We start from the raw sequence: 20,928 nt of genomic DNA on the forward strand, positions 1-20,928 counted from the left end.
ATTTACTGACTGTCAGGAGCCTGAAAAGGCAAAATTTGAATACAGATCGCAGGGTGGTTGTTTGTTAAATTAAAAACCATTATTTTCATGTACATGTTGAAAATTCTTGGCTACCCCACCTTCTAAGTTCTGATTCGTTATTCGTGTTGACAGTAACAAATGGATTTCTGAATCGAATCGTTACTCCTTGTACTCTTCCGAAATAAAGTAATGCATGTCATTGTCCAGTGTATAAAAAAAATCAAATTTTGCGCACCCTGTAATCTGATTACGTAATAAACTGTCCACTGTGGTAAGTGCTGTCCCTGAAAAGGTTAATTATTTGAAAACTATCAGATGAACTGGAAAGAAAGTACACTGCTACATTTTGGTTGCCGTGACGCCCTCTGGAAAATTTGTTCTTTGTTCATTTAAAATCTCTTACTTTAGGATCCATCTCTGTGCAATGGTCAAAGGTAAATCCCGAGTTGATTTTGATCCTGTCTGTCCCTGAAATGCTCGCTAGGTGGTACCTTTTCGTTCAGAGGTTAGCTAGCTAGCTCGCCTGCTCGACGCTAAGAAAGAGCAAAATCCCATTTTGATGCTATCTTTGTAGTATAAGTCTATCCTTAGCCATATGGACCACGGTTGCTATGAGACCTCGCCCTTTCCTCCTCAGTCAAAGCATAACCATGTTTTGTGTTATACATTGTGGCAGCCGTGCTGACTGGACAGTGCTCAGGATCCGGCTGTCCAATTAGCAGTTTCTCTTACCCCTGAGAAGTGGTCCCTTTCTGCATGGCTTAGCTCGCCGCATGTGGGCCACGTCACCTACAGGTACTGTCGCACTATTGCTTGCTACGCTCGCAGACCTTCCACGCTTAACAATGCTGGTGTGTTATGCAAGTTGTATATTTTTATACAAGTTACGCCTCTGCTACCCTTTCAATGTCCACATGAAACCGCGTGCATGACTATATTTTTCCCTTAGGCGAACTTTTAAAAGCTAATTTTTAAAGTCAATCACCTTCATATTCTGTCATTTAGATTCTGTTTTATGCGCGTATAAAATAAATGACTACCGAAATCTAAAGGAAACAAGTGCCTGTCAAGACCAACAGGACTGCGACTTATAAAGCTTCTGATCAAACGGCTCAATGGCCTCTTCTACTCTCTTGTCACAATTACTCAGTGAGCAATCCCCCCCAGTTTAGAATAGTGGAAACGTTATTTTGTCCAGGGTTAACTGCAAATGATCACTTGACTGCTGAAAGTGGGCTCATGCAGGATCCATTTGATATCACTCCTATGAACATTAAAATGATATGATCATATCACGTAAACTATCAAATTAACCAGAGAGTATAATTCAAGAGCTAACCTTTCCATACATAATCAACTGGGTTGAATTAAGACTTTGTACACATTTTGTATACACTGAGCTGATAGCCAGTGTGTGTGTGTGTGTGTGTGTGTGTGTGTGCGTGTGCGTGTATGTAAAATCGTGATTGTTGAACTAGTTAAATGCCACACTTAACACGTTCAATTTAATAGATAAAGGTGGCCGTGAAAGTAATTTGTGTTGTTTGGAGGACACATTTTCTTTCATTCTGGCATTTCACTCAGTTTCTAAACAAATTCTAAAAGTCGCTAACTTGAAAAGACAGTTGCTAAAATAAGCAACAAAACTGCAAAGCTGATAAAGAGTGAATAAAGGTGCTTTATATAAAGGTAATCCAATAAGGATTAAACAATGACCTCCAACCTGTGCCTCATTTTCTCAATTCAACTGCCCTTTTTAAAGAAATTTTCTACAATACAAAGATAGATATTTTTCCCCAAAGCAGGTTTCCCTTAGTTCAAGTTTTATGAAAATGAGCTTCGTAGTATTTGCGTAATCCCGCTGCCATACAAACAAACAGTCAAAGACTGTGCAGGCAATGATGGTGCTCCAGTGCTGAGGATTTGCATATCATCTCAGGGTGTGTTTCCTGCTCTTTATTTAGTTGCGCGCGCTGCAAGTAGTGCAATTTTTTTTTAATGAAGCAGGCAGCAGAATGCCATTGTGTATGAACAAGTTTGGTCATACTGACTGGACGCTGCATTTTATTCCCTGAGCTGACACGTCATAAAACATGGCGCCTCCACGTCACCCTTGTTTGACCTTGAGGACGTCATGGTCCACACAAAACTTGACAATACAAAACCTCCATTCCTGGTCCACTTTGCACGAACTCTTCTTATTTAAGGACCTTTGCCCCCAATGATGATGTTGTGCATTTAATGGACACTGCTAGTGACCTGTGAGTGGAGAATCCCGCTTTGAATGGAAGACATACAGCAGACGGTAAGCATGAACCCTCTACGACCTTCTCCTGCTGAGGTAGACAACAATGTAGCTTTTGCCATTAAGAGCCTCTCTGAGTGCAGATAAATATTAGCGGGTGAGCGGGGCAACATGCTCGCGACGTTTAAAACCACATTTTTACGATCAGAACAAGATTAATCAAGAAGAGGCCAGGCGGATGTCAGGACATAAAACGATGCTGGGTGGGATGATTGACGCGTTTGGGATGCAGTCCATAAGTTGACTGCGGCACACCGTTTCATTACAGAATGGCTCATAATTTGGTGGAATTTCCATCGGAAGGGAGATGAAAATAAAAATGAGGGATTATAATAAGAAAGTAATCCTTATTTTGACGTGCATTTTTTAATCATATGCTCACATGCTCAAGAAGTGGTTTCCTAATCCATTGCCCCTGCATTAATAAATATAACTTACTGCACATGTTTAATTCATTAGAACTGTGCGGCTCCACTTTAAGCGCTTTAAAATGTGCTTTATGTAAATATGTGCGTTTATATATTTACGCGGGTATACTGGTTAGCACCTCTGCCTCACGGTGCAGACAGAGATGCAGGGTTCGATTCTGGCTCCGGCCTTCCTGTGTGAAGTTTGCATCTTCTCCGCGTGCCTGCGTAGGTTTCCTCCCACTTTCCAAAACCAAAAGCATCACAGGGTAATTAAACACTCTGAATTGTCCATAGGTGTGATTGTGAATGTGAATGGTTGGTTGTCTATGATGTGTGCCTTGCGATTGGCTGGCAACCAGTTCAGGGTGTACCTCACCTGATGCCCGAAGACGACATAGGCTCCAGCAGGATAAGCAGCACAGATAATGGATGGATGGATGCATGAATAATACCATTTGGTGGTGTAACCTTTACTTGCAAAAATGACATCAAGCCAGGGACGAATTGACTTCATCAGACTATTGCATTCTTCATTTGAAATGCTTCTCCAGGCCTTTACTGCAGCCCCTTTCAGTTCTTGTTTGTTTCGGGGGCTTCCTCCCTTCGGTCTTCTCTTCAGGAAGTACAATGCAGGCTCTTTTGGGTTACGATCCAGCGATTGACTTGGCCTTCCATTTTTTTCCCGTCTGATGAAGTCCTTTGTTGTGTTGGCACTGTCTTGTTGCATGATGAACATTTTCCTGATTTGTCAGGGTGCATTTTTCTGTAAGTTGCCAGATAAAATGGTTCAGTAGACTTCAGAATTCAGTCTTGCATAAAATGGGGCCTTACACTTTAGAGTGGTATATTTTTTCCCTAGAGTGCCTTTTCATTGAAATCTAAGGGGCCACTATTTTCCCATCCTTTCAACTTTCACCCTCTTCATTTTGCTGCCATTTGTGTTGTGACGTGATTTTTTTTTTTAAAGAATGTGCAGTGCAAGAAGTCGAGTCATCATCAAGCTGTTGTTTGCGGTTTGCTGTCTCCCAGCTGCTCCTTGTGTGTGTGGGTGTGGGTTTGTGTGGGTGTGTGCTCATTCCAACTGCATTCGGCCTCAGGTGTGACCTCAAAGCTGTAGCCACAAGCCAGCGGAAGGCTGTGCAATCCAGTGTCGATCCCATCCTGATTTTCCATATGAAACGTGTTGACCTTCCGCTTCTCCACCCTTCCCAGAGGACACTTGGAAGTGGGGAAGAAGAGGAAGACAAATATATGACGGGATGAAAAGACCATCCGTGGCAAGCGATGGAAAGGCGAGGAGACAGTGACTTGGGAGAAAACAAATCTACTTATCGAAGGCAAAGTGCAGGCGGATGTCACTCGGCGGTGTGGAAATGCATCCTGACACCTGTTTATCGCCGCATATTCGGGTATTAAGAAACATTCGGAGGGACGCACACATTTGAATACATTAGCATCTCTCCCTGCTGTGCAAATATCGAAGCTCAATGAGGCATTTGTTCCTTGTTCTGAAGTAAAGGCCTTTGAGCTGGTTAAATAGCTCGCCAGGGTGGATCCGCTCATTTCGAAAAGCAGCGTGGCTCAGGTGCATTTGTGAGCCCTCCCACACATGGAGACACATATGAGCAGAAGTGGAAGATATGTTTTTTTTCTTCGATAGCTCTCTAGCTGCGCCTCCACGGATACTCATCAATCATGAGCTGTGTTGTATTGTCAGCCTCCCTGGCCACTCCCTTTGCTTTCAGCCTGTCAGTTAACAAGCCGTGACACATGACAGTGATGCCTGGCATCAGCTCGTATTGGGAAGGTATTGAAATGCTCCGGCACAGGGGATGCGGGGGGGCTTATACCCATGAAATTGCATTTTTCGCATGCTTATGACAGAATGTTAAAATGGCAGCAGTGCTCGCCTGATTTTCAATTAAACCTGGCGGGAGCAGGCGCAGCTTCGCTTTGTCCCAGCGTCTGCCAAGATGGGCCACTGTGATGTAAAATCAGCTTCCCGGAAATGGTTGTTGTTTTGACGCGCGCAATGAAGAAAACACTTCAACTAACTTTCTTGTGTTTTTGGCTAGGATGAAACCTTGTCGATGCGCCTTTCACAAGCCACACAGCTTCACAACAGGCACATGCACACACCGACCCCTGAGTGGTGCCCAAGCAAGTGCCCTTTTGCCCCGGATTAAAATACACACCCTTTTTCTTGAAGCGCGCATATATTTCAACATTACAAAAATGACCTTCCTTGTCATCAAAGTGTTTTGATATTTAAAGTGCATTTATTTGAGTCTATTGTACATATGCTCTCATCTTAATTTATTTTTGTGTTAATCAGCGGCTCTTTAAATGGTGGTCGGTGTGCGCTGATGCCCATTTAACATGAATTTGATTGCTTAATTCTGAATGCAGCCACATCCACATTTAGAGGAGGGCTTGTGCACTTTTTCAGCAATGTTGTTTTTTGGGAAAAAAAAAACCCATAATTTTAACAAGTCAATTTAACAGTGTCGATTGTTTATTCCAACTATAGCTGCCTCTCTTCATTATTCGTTGTTTTCTTGACTTCATTGCTGACTTTGTCAACATTCAATACATAAAATGTTTTCCAAACATATTGAATCATTTTGGCGATAGGGAATATTTTTTTTAGATTGAGCACCTGCTCCCCAAATTGTCTCTGCATGTGCTTGGTACACAATCAGCTCCTTGGAAAGAAAAGCTACGTCTCCCTCTATTGATCTATTAAAGTACTTCATTTACGACTATTTCCCCAAGTAAAAACAATTTGAACCAAACGATTTGGCATGGGCACTCTCCAAACTTTATTGAGGCAAGTGTTGCCATTGTTGTATGTACAGGACTTTGCATCAGGCAAGGCTACACTCACAGGCCACAACCTGAAGCAGACTTGAGCTATATTAATCCTAATAATGTTTATTTATGAACAACTTTTCACTTTTACTCAAAGACACTCTGCAGTACATGTAAGCACATGTAACCTAATGAATGCAAAAATGTCCTTGTTGACTCTTCCTCTCTGTATTTGTGTGTGTGTGCGCCCCCACAGGCTCGGTGTCCCTCAGTGTGTTCCTGGTCTCCCTGGCAGTGACAGTGTGTGCAGTTTGGCTCGTGGCTCTTTGTGGCGTCTGCGGTTGGTGTCAACGCAAGCTGGTGAGTGTATGCACCCATGCACGCCTTCATCTACACACGTACACACCGACACCCACCTACCCGCGCGCGCGGTGTAGCTTCCAGCCATATTTCGAGTGCCGCAAAAAGCTTTCATAATCAGAGATGCTTAAATGTCACTGTGTGCTGGGAATTTGAATCTTTAAAGGGTAATTTATTGAGGAAATGGCAATGTGTGCAAACGTCGACGGGACTCCCTAATCCAAAATAATGATACACGTGTTCATTGAAGTGAAACCTTTGGCTTGTTAGACAGTAATTAATGAAGAAGAAGCTGAAACGCGGGCCCCTGTTGCGTCACTTTCCAAAAACCACGGCAGCTTCAGAACTGTAATTCATTCCCAGAAGCAGCTACAATATTAGCCAAGTGTGCTGACACAGCCTCCGTGAGACGACAACAAAGATTGAGCGTGCTGACCTCTGTTAAGGGCACATCACTGTGATTATGTGCTATGAAATGTGATTGATTAAAAGGCAGGCAACCCCTTATCAGTCAGTCTGAGCGGCATGCCAAAAATGCCTTCCCCGCTCACTTGCTTTGTGTGAGTTTTCACTCAACTTGGAGCTCCACAACCCACTCACTTGGAGTTGATCGAACGAAGACGCTAATGTGATAAAAGCTATTTCCAAACCGATTCATCAAAGTTGACCTGGACATTTTTTCAGCACAGTGCAGCGGTTTGCAACATTTTTGCAATTTTATTTTCCAGCCTGGCATTCATAAAAATCCCTGAGCCCTGAGCACATTTCTCTTCAACAAAGAGACCCATCTGATTTTGTGTTCCATAGCATATCATGTTGCAAAGACAGAACAGGCAGACTTAAAAACAAAAGCATTTCTCTGGTTCATTGTCCCAAGCAATCTTATCCTTTTATTGTATTTAAGGAAACATTTGTAAATATGTACACTCACTTGTAGCATTCACACACGCAACTATACACTGACATCAATGATTTTTTTTAAGACGAGCGGTGATCGGAAATGCCAAAGCTAGTCAGGCGAAACGCTGTTATCCTCCATAGCAACATCTTATTTTTCTACTCGCAGACGCACGCAGATGGATGAGGAGTCTGTTGCCTTGTTGGCTGGACTTTTTGCCGCTCCACAGAGCGTTGGAGTAAATAAGCCAACGTACCCTGAAAGCCATCATGCTCATATTACAAAAAGGCATGAAAACCGTCGCTAGCATTCTCAAGGGGTTAGCTTTGGTTATTCGAAATAGATTCACATTGCATTGCCTTGTGTAGATGAAATGCGCTATATACTGTAGCTGAGGAGATTTAAAACAACTCAGACGATCCTACAAGAGCAACGGTCAACCGGTTCACCGCTGCATTGCTGTGAAACTGCATGGCGCACAGATGGCAAGCCTCGGCATCACAGCAGGTCGCGCAGACAACAAGATACTCTACATAATGCTTGCATTAAAAGACACGCCCATGATGGGATTGTAACGAGATTACACCGTTATAGCGTATATAAACTAGGAGGGTAATGATCTCGGCAGTATCCTGTCCCTTCTTGTTCTCTTCCCTGAAACATGTTAAATGAGATAGTCCACCTGGAAGGAAATGGAGCAGGGAATAGCTCCTGATTTCCTGTTGCGGAGTGAGCTAGTCGAACGGCCAGCTCTTCGGAAAGTCCCCGCGGCCCTCTCCGGTAGCACCGTTTTAAATGGATCTTATTTCCAGCTTGTGACAGTCCTGTTGGAGTAGCAGCGGCAGCAACCCGACAGAGCAGAGGCTCCACTGGAGGAGGCGACGGGTGAACCGCTGGCCTCGCGAGCCGGGCCCACCAAGCACACGCGCACGCGCACCCACAGGATGATGTCGTATTTTCCTCTCGCATCGGTGCATCGCGCTCTGTTTCGGTGTGAGGCGGCGGCCGAGGAGTAACATGGATGTTGATTAAGCGCTTTGTCTTTCGACCACTTTCGTTGTGGAAGTGTTAGCTTCTCAGTGGTGTGAAGGCACATTAAGGACTTCCCGCTCCATGCACTAGCAAGTAGAACTGTGATAAATGGGAGTACTGCGCAACAATTTATTGGTGACATTAGTCTTGTCACCATTTCATGTGATCTCATCACCTTTTAAGTTTTATTTTGGCTGTGTCCTACGTTAGATAATGACTTGATTGGCATGTTGCACACCTCCCCTTTGAATATATTGCGTTGCTGTGGCAGACAACATGCACATTAGTCAACAATAACCGTGTGCACTTACGTAACACATTCGCAATCTGAAGGTCCAATGCATGATTAATATTGTATAAAATCTGATTTTGTAATGAGAGTACAATGCTTGTTTCTGTTTGACACGAATCCGCCGCATCACAGCCCTATATTATGTATTTATTTGACGAATCACCATTTTGATAAGAGTCAAATCACCCCTAAAATATCAATATGAACACGCGGAAGACGCTGGCAAAGCACTACATTTGTTTCGGTGAAGTTCCGCAACTCACTTCAACTTAGTTCTTTGATGCCAATAGGCCATAAGGTGGTGGCAAAGCAGTAAAAGTGTACTTATTTTACCTGCCAGATAAGTGTGGGGGTTTGCTATATGTATATCATGACTCATAATATGTATCATAAATTTATCGACAGTATTCTCTATAGGATCTCATTACAATGTGCAGGTTTACGAATTGTTGAGTATGTTTGAACATTTTATGGCTTACCATCCATTTTTCAGTGGCCCTCATTAAATATGACATTTGACACGACCCACAAGGCGAATTAAAAAAACTCAACTAAAATAAAGAGGGTTGAGGTGGGCAGAGTGAGAAAGTCAGGTGTCGAATTAAATACGACTAATAAATCCATTCCCATTCTGAACAGCTTTTCTGGATATGCAAATGATTTCTTCCACATTCTGCTGCACCACGGTCCAATTCATGAACACGTCACATTAATCATTCTCACCTGTTTTAAAAATGGTCAGCTGACGAGAGTTTGCTCTTGTCTTTTTGTGAAGATGGGATTCGGGTACTGTTCAGTGCAGGGGTGAATCTAGTCTAGTGTGATACAGGGCCACCCCAAAAATGTTCTAATTCCGAAAGAATTTCCTTTATTGCCTTAAACAGAAAGCTGCTGTGTTACAATTTTCCAAAGCAACTTGAAAATGTTTCCAACATATCATTGCTTGCTTGACTGAATTTAGCACGTTGAAGAATTTTAAAGTTGGCCCTTGCTTTCTTGCGTTTTGATGAATGCGATGAAAAAGTTTGGACACCTCTGCTGTACAAAATACACACAGCTGTGAGTGTTGACCCAAGATGTCAAATGTACGTAGTTTTGCCTCTAATGATCGTCAGCAGCCTCTTTAAAACAATATTGTATGTTGCATCTTCTGGTTTTCGGGCTATTGCCGCACACAGTCCTTGTTACTGGCACAGAAGATGAAGACATGATTAGTAGGCATACAGTCTGGGCTCCCTTGATCTCTTTTCTTTGGGAGCCCGATATTCCCTGGACTCGTCATTAGAATGTAAACGGGCTGTAATTTGCATGCGCGTCTTGCGTTTTAGAAAAGTTATGTTGTATGTTCACGCAGGAGGAACGTTCGAGCCTTGAACATCACATCCTAGTATCCTAAACCTTTGTTTCCCCCCCAAAGTCCCAGTGTACTCTGACGGTGTCAGCTTTCATAAAAGCAAATGTTTGCCTGCAGCTTCACGTGTCACTTGTGAGGAAGGCCCGTGCCAGTTTTGCCTCTGATTCATCGTTTAATAGACAAGACATTTTGAGTAATTGTTGCTTTCGGTGTTTTATACTTTGGCAACCTGTGCAAAAGGTTTTTTTTTTTTAAATTTTATTTTAAAACTCCTTGTGTGCATCAGCAACCTACTTTGTGCACATTGCTTCCTGTTGTGCAAGCTTTTGAATCCTCCATCATTTCCTGACACTCTCTGCTACCTATCGGAATGACTTTGACGCACATGTCCTTTTTAAAGGCAGCACTAGACGCGTAGGCTGGTATCGCTTTTTTTTTCTTCTTCACATTATTAGCGGGAAATAAAAGTGTCACCTGTTCCAGGAGCTCTAAAGGTTGAACACATTCCATAGTGCTAGGTGCTAATTTCATGGAAATGCAGTTTTAATTGGGTCGTCGCCGTGTCTGCCTCACGGTATGAAGTTCAGCTTTCAAATTCAGTGTGGGGTTCGGCATGTTCTCCACACATGGCCACATGGCTCGCCCACATTTCAAAACATGCATTTTAAGTTCATTAAAAATGCTAAGTTAACCACAAGTGTGAATATTCGTGTGAGTGGTTATATGCGTTATGATGCGGTTCAGTTGTGACCAGTGCAGGCTTTACCCCACCTCTCACTGAAAATGTCAGCTGGTATGGGGACCCGATTAGCATTTCCTATCCCACTTATTATGACGGTAACATCGCAATCATGCTCAAAGAATATTTTTTTAAATGCTTATTTTTTTATGCATAGAACATAGTGCACCCATGGGCACGGGGTAGCCCCCAGGGTCAACATATGTAGCCCTTGCGTCTGTTCTGAAGGTCGCCTACTGGTGATGGGACATTGTGATTTCCAAAGTGTATTGAAAAGCTGATCATTGAACACTTTCAGATTTTTTTTTCTCAAACCAAATGTTCCTTATTGATGCTTCCTGCAAGATATCAGAAACATGATCAGTATCTCGCTTACATGTACAGTATACCATTAATTATTAATAAGAACATATAATGTAAGGTGATTTGAGTACATTTATTTCAGAAGTGTGTATCAGTACCCCACAAGTTAGCTCTCGGTTTTAAAAAGTTTGCTTTCAAATAAACAGCAACGATCTTTATTTTCAATTCAAATTTTGACTCCGAAGAATGACTCCGAAGAATTGACATCTTGCCTGCGCCGCCAATTGCGGCTGAGTTTTTCCATGCTCTCTGTATACGGAGTAACTATCTCGAATTAATTTCCCATCTGTCATCTTTCAAAAAATGAAACACTCCCACGCTTCTGCCCTTTTGCCCCCTTTGTAGGCGTGATACGAGTGTATTGCCGCCACCTGGGCTGCCTTCCACCACGTTTCGTAGCACCATCATGTGCGTCTTTCGTCTTTTTCTTCGCTGTCTGACTCAAGCTGTCTTCTTGTTTGTCTTCTTTTTCCTCTATGGCTCACGTGTTCTTTCTTGGATTGATTGCTGAAGTGTTGCAGACTGAATGAGAATATGTAAAGCATCTAAAAGCCATTTTTTGAACATTCTGTCAAACAACCCAAAAGGATTGTCATCAATATTGGTCGTCAAACACATTCACACAGTCCTGGCATAATTTGACTTTTGAAGATGCCATGAGGATAGTTTGCTGGTACTTTTTTTTTGTATGCTCATTATAGCTTTTGGAGTTGAAGGTTCCTCTTTCTATTGCAGTTTTTTTTTTTTTTTTACAAATTCAAGACATTAAAAACCGTTTATTAAAAAATAAAAGTAAATAAAATTTAACCTCCATGGCAGAGGCTCCGTCGAACCCATTAGACCGATGCACCGAACCCCAAGGGTTCGATCAAACCACTGTGCGCGTGTATTTCTGTTATCTGTAAATTACTGAAAGTTTTTACAGTCATTCATGACTCAAGCTCCTTATGATTTGAAGTAATTTGACGTCATCAGGCGGGACTGGTGCTGTGGATTTGCGGGTTCTGTGCGGTGGGGCCTCATGTTGTTGACGTTAGGTGGGATTTGAACACATCAGTGTTGGTGCTGCTAACATCTGTTTCAGCAGCGGTGGCTATTTGGTATTCAGAAGGCCTTCTGCCTGCTGCTTCTGTGAGCGCTGTGCTGTTTGATCCGTGTCATAACTTGGAGCGCAGCCGAGATTGGACCTGACCACATTCATAGCTCCATTGAATCAATTGTATGAGCAACATTTTTTTTTTTGGATCGCTTGCGATGTTGGGAGACGCAGGAGGAGGACCAGAATAAGGTCTTTCAGCATAGTTGTGAAAATCAATAATTGCAGAGCTTAAATAAAACGAATTAGGATGATAATGACCAGCCATTAACATTATCCAAAGCCCGAATATTGTCAGTGACACATCACAGTCTGTGATTGTGTTAATGTGCGACTCATATGATTCAACGTTAATTCTGGTTAACATGCAATTATGTTTTGACAGACCAACGATCGCTCTTTTCTAATTGTGGTGCGATGTGTATAATATTGAGCAAGCATGCGGGCTCTTGCTGTCTTCGTTCAAACAAACACAGCTGGGTGTTGGAAGGCAGAACTCTGCCAACTGATGCAGACAGAATGCTAGCGTCTTTCATTCCGTATGTCTTGAGCCTTCAGAAAAAAAAGAAAACACACACAAAAAAACAACAACAGTGCACCGTCACTTTCGGTCTCCGTTTGAAAACGCGTTTGATGTAGTTTGCTGCAATTTGAGTGGGGGTCACACAATTAAGCCATTACATCACATTGAACTGTTTTGAATTGATGGCTCAGAGCCAAGCGGCACTGTGATCGTGAAACGCCTTTGTCATGTGACCCCCCCCCACTCCCCCTGAAAAAGTAGCGGTTTTAAATTAGACTTAAGTATTTTCAAGGGTATTTGAGTGGAGGATTAGAGGGAAATTGCTCATTCTTCCAATTGGTTTGCTTTCACTCTCATTTGGGGCGCTGAGCTGATTTTTCTGCATTGTGCATGTCATAAGAGCTTTGTCATATGCGAGGCATCCCTGCAGCATTTATTCCTCTCACACGCACGCGCACACACATACACACACACACACACACACACACACACACACACGTGATTTTTAGGAAGAAGGTGACTGCTCTGAAAGTGTTGCATCACGCATGTGCACGTGCACGTGGGGACGAAAGCAGTGGTACCCGGTCAGTGGCCACTGCTGCATGTTTGAGTCTGTTCTTATTTTCACCACCAGTCCACTTGAGACTTCCTGCCACTCGCTGCCTCAGTCACTTCGCACCTGTCACTCCCCTCGAATCCCCTTTACCCCCAGCCCCCTTACCTATGGCTGACACCTTTATTTATTTATTTAAAAAAATCTAATTTCTATTTTTAGCTCTCTCGCTCTCCCAGCAGTGGACTCACTCATTTTCTTTGTCTTCCCAATGTCCATTGAATGATATGACTAGCCTGTGAAAGCTTGTCTGCCGAATACTTGGAGGTTATTCCTTCACTGTAAATACGTCTGGCTATGATCCTATTGGTGTCACAGATTTTGTAATGGGTCCAAACTTGCTGGATTCAAGACGTGAGCTGTAGTTTGAAATGATATCAAGAGTTATCTGGGCCAAGCAGTTTGCCTGGTGCATCCTGTGTAGGCTGCGCAGCTATTTGCATCCCGAAGTAGTCAATGATTCACTGATAGATGCGAGTTATTTCGGTCTTGATCAGAAAACTCAGATGTAAGCACAGTGCTGAGTGCTTGACGCATGAGGAACTGCATTCTCATAGATAGGCTCAAGATTGGCTGGTGCGCATTTGAGTGGCAGTCATGGAGCTCGGGTAAACAAATCTATACAAATCTTTCTCTATTGCACCTCCTCTATCATTGCAACTCCTGTTGTCAGAGTGAGTATTGAACAGACAAGGGTTAAGACCTGACTAGACAGGCGCACGAATCTGACTTGTGGTTTCGCATCCACAAACCTGTCCAATTGAAGCTTACTGCCTTTTCAAGTACCAATATGGACCTTTTAAATATAATTATGCTTTTTGATACACGGATAATGTGCAAGGGCTCAGGGCAAATTAGTCGTGGAATTTGTCACTTGGTACAGGCATTTACTGTACAGCAGGGATCTCAAATTCAATTCACCTGGGGGTCTGGGTGAGCCTGGGCCGCATCAGATTTCCGCCCAAAAAATGCATTTATTAAAAACTGAAAAAAATAGTCTTTAATGCTTTTGCTTAGGCAGCAATCGTGAAGACAGCAGCGGCTTCAATGTGGGCACGGTCACGTTGCCTCTATAGTCCGGGTACTCCGAAGCTATCGGCCTTCGAATTAGACAACTATTCAGCACGGAGGTAGTGCTAACACAAAGAGCAGCCATATCAAACTTGCGCGGGCCACACTAACTTTAAACTTTCATATCAAGTTGAGGGCCTCAAACTGGCATCCCGCGGGCCGCATTTGGCCCCTGGGCCACGAGTTTGCTATAGAGTATTATTTGTATTAATTGGTAAGCTTTTATTTTGAAGCTAGCTTGTGTTTTAAGCTGTATGGTAGCAGCATTTTTCTCTTCAAGTATCCAAATGACTGAAGGTGGTAAAGTACAAGAGAGCAATACTGTCGACCAAGAGAGGGTTCTGCGAGGTCATGTGAAGTCCCAGTACGCCATAAAAACTCCCAGTATGCTCGAGGCACTCCGTACCGGCCCATCTAAAGTAGTGCACAACCATAATGCTCCAGTATGATCAGCCATGTAATAGCATCCCCCTGGCCTGCAGCCTTTGTTAGATCCAGTCAAACACACCATGCTGTGGTCGCGTGTGTCTCAGATGAAGAATCCTTTCGTATTCACCGTGTATCACGGCATTACCGCTAATTTGGGCAGCTTGTGACTTACCCACTTTTTGCCTCATATTGTAGCCAAATGGCAATGGAGATTACCTCCATTGTGATGATGGCCAAACACTTTCGATCCTAATAAGCTTTTCTAGTAGAATGCACACAGCAAGTTTTTTTTTTCCAATTGTCATTATTTCCACGAGAGCAACAGGCCACGCTCGAGCTATTTAAAATCTGAATGGAGCGGGAGTTTCCAGACGCTTCTCTCTAGTGCCCAGACGATTACCTTTAAAGCGGCAATTGCCATGGAAATTTGTGGGTTGCTGCGATTGATAATAATAGCCAGAAATGGCACTCCGCCGCAGATTTGATTTGACTGAGATGAGAATAATCAGGAGACCATCGGGTAAAGGACGGGCGTTCAAGAGATAATAGGGGTGGCTTCTTTACATGCAAAAACAGTGCTTCAAAATGACAAATGCAACGCTAACCTTTTGATTTTCTCTCCTCTGTCTGTGTTCTCCCCTCCCCGCGCTTGGATCAAGGGGAAGCGAAATAAGCCGGGAGTGGAAACGGCAGATACTCCAGACTCGGCACGTGGTCGAGGGGAGAAGAAAGCCATCAAGTAAGTGCCTGGTAACTGGCCGGGCTTGAATAGTCTGGCCATCACCACCTGCTTTTGGTTCATCTTCAAGGCTGTCAATTTAAACAATGACACTAACCAGGCAGAAAAAGAGGCGTGTTGTTTATTTTCAAAAGCTCCGCAAGAAGTATGATCGAGCAGATGTTCACGGGAGGCTTAGCGATTTTCATGAGGATAGATTATATCCGCGACGTGTCAACTGTGACTGCACGTGTGGCTTCCTGGGTGCAGTCAGCTTGCCATGCCCGTGTTAACTTTGATCAAACGGGAAGTGCGTGTGTGTGTGTGTGCGGTGGCATTTTTTTTTCTCTCTGTGAAACTGTCAAGAGTATCATGGTACGAAATGATTTTCAAGGTGCTTTTCTCCCTCTGATGAATTGAGGCTAAAGGTCAATACTGGAAAATGCCAGCTTTGTAATGCTAAGTACAAGTCTTAATTCCGCAAATGCCTTTAACCTGTTCACCGCCACTCCTCCTCTTACATGCTGCTGTTCCCGTTTCCTCTGACTGTCACGCTTTCCCTTTGGTTTCCTACTTGAATGGTTTAAAGATGGTTTTGTCAATGTTTTGTGATGACTTTTTTTTCTCCTTCGTTTTCTCTCTTACTTATGGGCTCCAGCAACATTGATGTGCGCTGTTGTTCATCTCCGCTTCCAACTCTTCTCTTCTTCGTGCTTGGCCTCTGACCACCGCTGTGTGACTTGTATGACATCAGCGATTCTGCTCACCTTTTCCTCCGTTACTAGTGTGATTTATCTTTCCGCCACACGTCTCGTGCATTTGTGCCTTCTGACTTCTCATGTTGACAGTTTGGCTGTGGGGGCCTGCGGGGGGGAATCCTGATTTCGGAATGCTCACTCAAACCTGTTTCATTCGGGGTACCATGCTAGGTGAACAACCCGTCATCACATGCTGTTGTGCTCCTCTTTCCTCGCTTCTAATCGCTGTGGTGCCTCTTCCAATTCGGGCTGGAAAACAGCCTCCCATTTCATGCGGCTCTTGGCTCCGATGCTTCCTCAAACCGAGCTCTCGCATCATCTCCGGAGAAGGAAGGCACGCTTGTTGCAAAGTGTCGGTTCGTGCCAAGGCCGTCCGCAGTTGTGTTGCTCTGACCTGTCTTTCTGTTTGGCCGCAGTGATCTAGACAGAGACTTTTGGAATAACAATGACAGCAGCACAGTGCAGCAGAGGTGGAGCTCCTATCCGCCGAAGGAGTTCGTACTTAACATTTCTCCCTATGCCCCATACGGAGACCCTCGCCTCACACTCAAGTGAGTCTTGGTCCAAGACTGGTAAGAGTCTTCACCCTTGAGCAGGGCTGTAACGAGACGGGGACAGCTCCACTCCTTTCCCTTCCTTTCCTTCCTCTGTATGCCTATCCCTTCCCCACTGTCACCCTGGCTTCGCAGTCACCACCGCTTACCACTCATCGAATGAAAGCCATTCAACGTGCCTGTTAAATGACATTTCAAATGTAATCTCAGTGATTTTGAGCAAAACATTTCCGTATGCGTAGCGCGGCGAAAGGCTTCGTTTAAAGCCCACCATCTAAATATTCAAATACATTGCAAAAATGCATACAAATTGCGGCTTTCGAGCCTGAGCGTTATGGTTAAATACAATTTTCTTGAACTGTGGTGTAGGAACGACAGGAAAAACAAATGTACCCAATGTAACCATACTGGAGGGAACAAGTGGTTACTAATGATTACTCATCATCTGCTCTGGAAATGTGAGTGGGTAAAATGTCATCGACGCACATTACAGCCTGCCCGCCGCGGCCATCCTATTATTCCTGCAGAGCATAGCAGCGCCGCCCTGCAACTCCCTCCGGCTCCTTCCTGCTGTTCCTCCTCACTCCCCGTCACCTTTTAACGAACACTCAGGCACATGTTCCGATGCCCGCTCCACTCCCTACAGCCCCGCCGGTCATACTAACTCCTGACCTCTAACCTGTCACCTCTCTCCCATGGAACTTAACCATGGAGACGGACAACCCTCGTAGTTTACCCGGCTCAAATCTGCGTTTGTATGCACTCTACCTGTTTTTCTCTAATCTCCACCGCTCCTTGTTGCGTGCCTTTGTTGCGGAGGGTTGACCGTTAGACCAGTTTTGCTGTGTGATGCCAACGTTCACCTGTAGTTGACATTCGTCTGTGTCCTTCCTCTGATCTCCCATTAGATCTGGAAAGTGAGCGGCGCTAACACCGTAACACTTGAGATGCATGTACTGTCGGTGACAAAGGGAGATGAGGGTTTTTTTTTTTTTGTTACCCCCCCCCCCCCCTCATGTTTGGAATCCAGTAAAAGCTCAAGCAAGGGCAGACTTATCTCCCTCCAGTCAGTGTGAAGGCTCTGGGCTTAGATTTCCTGCTACCAAGAATCTGTCAGATAAACTGTCTAATGAATGGTCATTTTTAATGAGCTGAGCTGGCGAGAAATGTCTGCTAAATGGCCAGGAGAGACGAGGCTGCAGTGTGCAGGTTTTTCTGTCTTAAAAAAAAAAAATCCACCAGAAGATGATGGCTGCCGATCCCGGTCAACCAGCCTTACTCAAACCTCCGATGCTTGTGTTTTGAGGTCATTTAAAAAAAAAGACATACCGTAATCTCAAAGTTGGCATTGTATTGTCCATAAAACTATTTGATGCTCCGGTTGTTCTTTTGTCCAGTCAAAGCAATGGAGAATTTTCCCTGCAAAAATGGATTTTGTTCTCAGTACCGCGGCAGAAAATACATTGGCATTGAACAATTGAGGACATCGGCAATTTGTTATGATAAGGAGAGACAGAGGATGACCTCCTGACTCTGAACGCTTATTTTACATGATTTTCAAGCAGACGGCTACAATATCATTTCCTGTTTAACCGTTCCATTGAGATCAGCAGCTTTCAGCTTTCTGTCATGACACTGGGCCTCATTTATCAAATAGGTGACGATCCTTGGAGATCCATCTTCATTTTCAAAGAATTACTGCGTTTTAAAGACAACATCACAGATTTTTTTTCCCCCCCATCAATGTTTTCCCGTGTACGTATTTGACTCTGGTGACAATGACGCAATTTCTGTATTGGCAGCAGTAATTTGTCATATCGTCACCAGTCACCACGAGAATCTATTTTATACTTGAGTTTATCAATCTGATACTTCAGAGGGGAGGAACTGTCAAGTGTCAAGGATAATGTTGGCTATATAACTTTTGTAAATCACTTTGACTCCCAGTGAATCTAAGGCAGTAGAGAGATTGATGCCTGACTTTACTGCACACTCCCGTAAATACTTGTATTGATTTATGAGCCCCATTTATTTACATTTTCCTATTTCTAATAAAAGTAAGCCCTTGTTTACCTTGCATTGAGCTCGATAAACGAGGCCCAGGTCTGCTTTGTTGGCCGTCCCTCCAGCAGTGTCGTCCATGCCGTTGTGATTGCTAACTAATCCACGCGCACATTCAGGTCAGTTGTTCACAATCAATCGTGAAGGCTAACCTTCAAACGGAAGCAAGACAAATATTAGCCTTCGCTGACCTCAACAACTTTTTTTTCCTCCTGTTTTGCCTCATCAGGAGGACTGTGAATCTTAATGAAAAGCAGTCCTGTCACCAGAGGGCACTCATATGCTTTATTTTTGATCACCACTGCTTTTATATTTTCAACATGATGATGTTCGAGCCCCAAACTAGCGTCGCGCTATCCCTTGAGTTGGGAACTGTCATGTCATAATTATTCCCTTTTTGATTTATGCTGTAGTAAGTACACTATATTGGCAAAGGTATTGGGTAACCTACATGGAAACACCTTTTGGGGGCTTTTTAGGCTCCGGTGTGGAATCTCCGCGTCGTAAATCAAGAGACACAGCAACAGTTTCTTCCTCCTTTGCCGGGCAAGGTTCCACTCACTTTGAAACTCTTTCAGCCGCATTTTTTAACATTTCTGTCCATTAGTCAGAAGAATACAAGACCATTCTAGTTTACCCTTAAATTGCTAATCTCGTCCTTGTCCTTGCTAATCTCATCCAACCATGATTTTATTAACCTTGGTCTGTGTACTGGGACCCTGTGTACAAAAATGGCCTTCCAAAAATAATTCCCCTCAAGTTAAAAGTATCAGATAGAATCAAATTGGGTGTTGTTGGATGATTCACCATTTCCACACCTGCCCGCTCCTCCAGGTGTTAGCTCCTCCACTGAGGTTTGGAACTTTGTACTTATTTCGTGTGTCCGGCGATCTTGCCCTCTGACTTCTCGTGGAGTTTTTGTTCCTAAAACACTTGCATCTTGCAATGAGACCACTTGCATTTCATCAGGAATATTTAGCAGGGAAGACGAGTCACCAACTGACTCTTCGCAAAAGCGGCCTGCTTCATATTTAATCATCAAATTCAGTCTAGTTTCTTCAATTTCACAATTTCACCTTGAAGAAAACCCACATCTCCTTCGACATGCTGTAATCCAATACTTTTGTCCATCTAGTGTATTTCACATCTTCCAATAATAATAATCCAATGCCGGTTATAATATCAGAATCTTAATTAGAGCAATCCATGTTTTTATTTATTTTTTGGGGGGGGGGGGAACTCTATTAAACTAAATTTCACTCTCAATGGCTCTGCAAAACGGTCCATTATTTTCACTCCCCGACAAAGCATCGCTCTTGTCGCCGCCATTGAGATGCCTCATATAGCGGCTGGTCTCAGGCCCCGAAAACATAAATGAAGGAGGGAATGAGAGTTTAATGGCCAGCATCCACACACTGCTGCAGCCGCTGGAGAACGCTGGCAGCTGTGAGATTGGTCCTTTCGGCCCAGATGGAGTGACCTTGTTGGTTTTCCACCTTCCACAGGCTCCCTGCAATTGGTTCTCCTCGTCCCCGCTCGACACTCCCCCACCCCCTTCCCCATTTCTGTGTTTGAGCACACTGGACTCCAGACCCTTTTCATTTACTTGCTTTTCACCGGGCTTGGAAAGCTGTCTCCTCATACACTCTACTAATGTGTCTCACCTACTTAGCCATGTGGTTGCTCAACCTTTTTTCCTGTGTGTATGTTGTACGTGTGTCTCTCTCTCTTGCTCTCACACGCTTTTTGGCGTTTTTTTCCTCTGCTTGTCGTTGCTCCCTCTGTCTCTCTCTCTCTGTATCCTCTCTCTGCTGCCATACCTCTGCATCCTGTGTCTCCCTTAGTGGGGCAGTGTCAGGGTGTCAGAAGGGGGCAGCGACTGGGCATGTGGATGATGGGGGTGGGCCTTATCGCAGTGAAAGCATGAAGAGCATGACGACGGAGGGAGCCAAGGCAGGGAGATGGCAGGCCGTCCAGGGCCACGTGCAGTCTGGAGGATTCAGACCCAGCAAGTGAGTTTCGCCTGCCGCGCACCAGGCAATGAGGCGGAACGCGACGTGAACTGTCGTGCAGTGTGCGGGGTTGGTCAATTGATTGTCATGAGTGACTTTCAGCAACTACTTACGCGACAGGTTGAAATGCCATATTGCATCACGCCTCGTTCAGTCACATGTCTAACGACGCGCTTCCAGATTCCTGATAAAAGTGGCAAAAAAGGTTTGACACTATGTTTGATATGTACAATATTTATAATATCGGAGCGTCTCTTACGTTGAAAAAAACAACAACACTCAATGTCGGCAAGTTTCGCCTGCACACATGCTTCTTCCAATCATAATTCTAACGGTAATAATAATATGTTTATAAGGAATGAAATAAGTCAGTAACTTAAGGTACAGCTGTATTTATAAAAGACACTTGTGGCTAAAAAGCAAAACATGGAGAGTCTCCGTTGCAGAAACACACAAATGTAGTGAATGAACTGAGTGATAATTGAAAGCAGCCTCTCAAATACCAATA

General features: G+C 43.9%; 1 protein-coding gene across 4 annotated transcripts in view; it reads left to right on the forward strand.

Moving 5' to 3' along the window:
- Positions 1–20,928, forward strand: part of syt7a (synaptotagmin VIIa) — an 80,200-nt gene that overhangs the window by 30,361 nt on the left and 28,911 nt on the right. For 2 of the 4 annotated variants that reach the window (XM_052061876.1, XM_052061879.1), the window contains exons 2-5: positions 5,804–5,907; positions 14,977–15,056; positions 16,210–16,344; positions 20,253–20,420. In XM_052061876.1, the coding sequence (XP_051917836.1) occupies positions 5,804–5,907; positions 14,977–15,056; positions 16,210–16,344; positions 20,253–20,420 (487 nt within the window). The remainder of the gene's footprint in view (positions 1–5,803; positions 5,908–14,976; positions 15,057–16,209; positions 16,345–20,252; positions 20,421–20,928) is intronic. The other 2 variants (XM_052061877.1, XM_052061880.1) reach the window with 2 other exon arrangements.

The sequence above is a fragment of the Hippocampus zosterae genome, chromosome 3, assembly GCF_025434085.1.
Source record: "Hippocampus zosterae strain Florida chromosome 3, ASM2543408v3, whole genome shotgun sequence".
Lineage (NCBI taxonomy): Eukaryota > Metazoa > Chordata > Actinopteri > Syngnathiformes > Syngnathidae > Hippocampus > Hippocampus zosterae.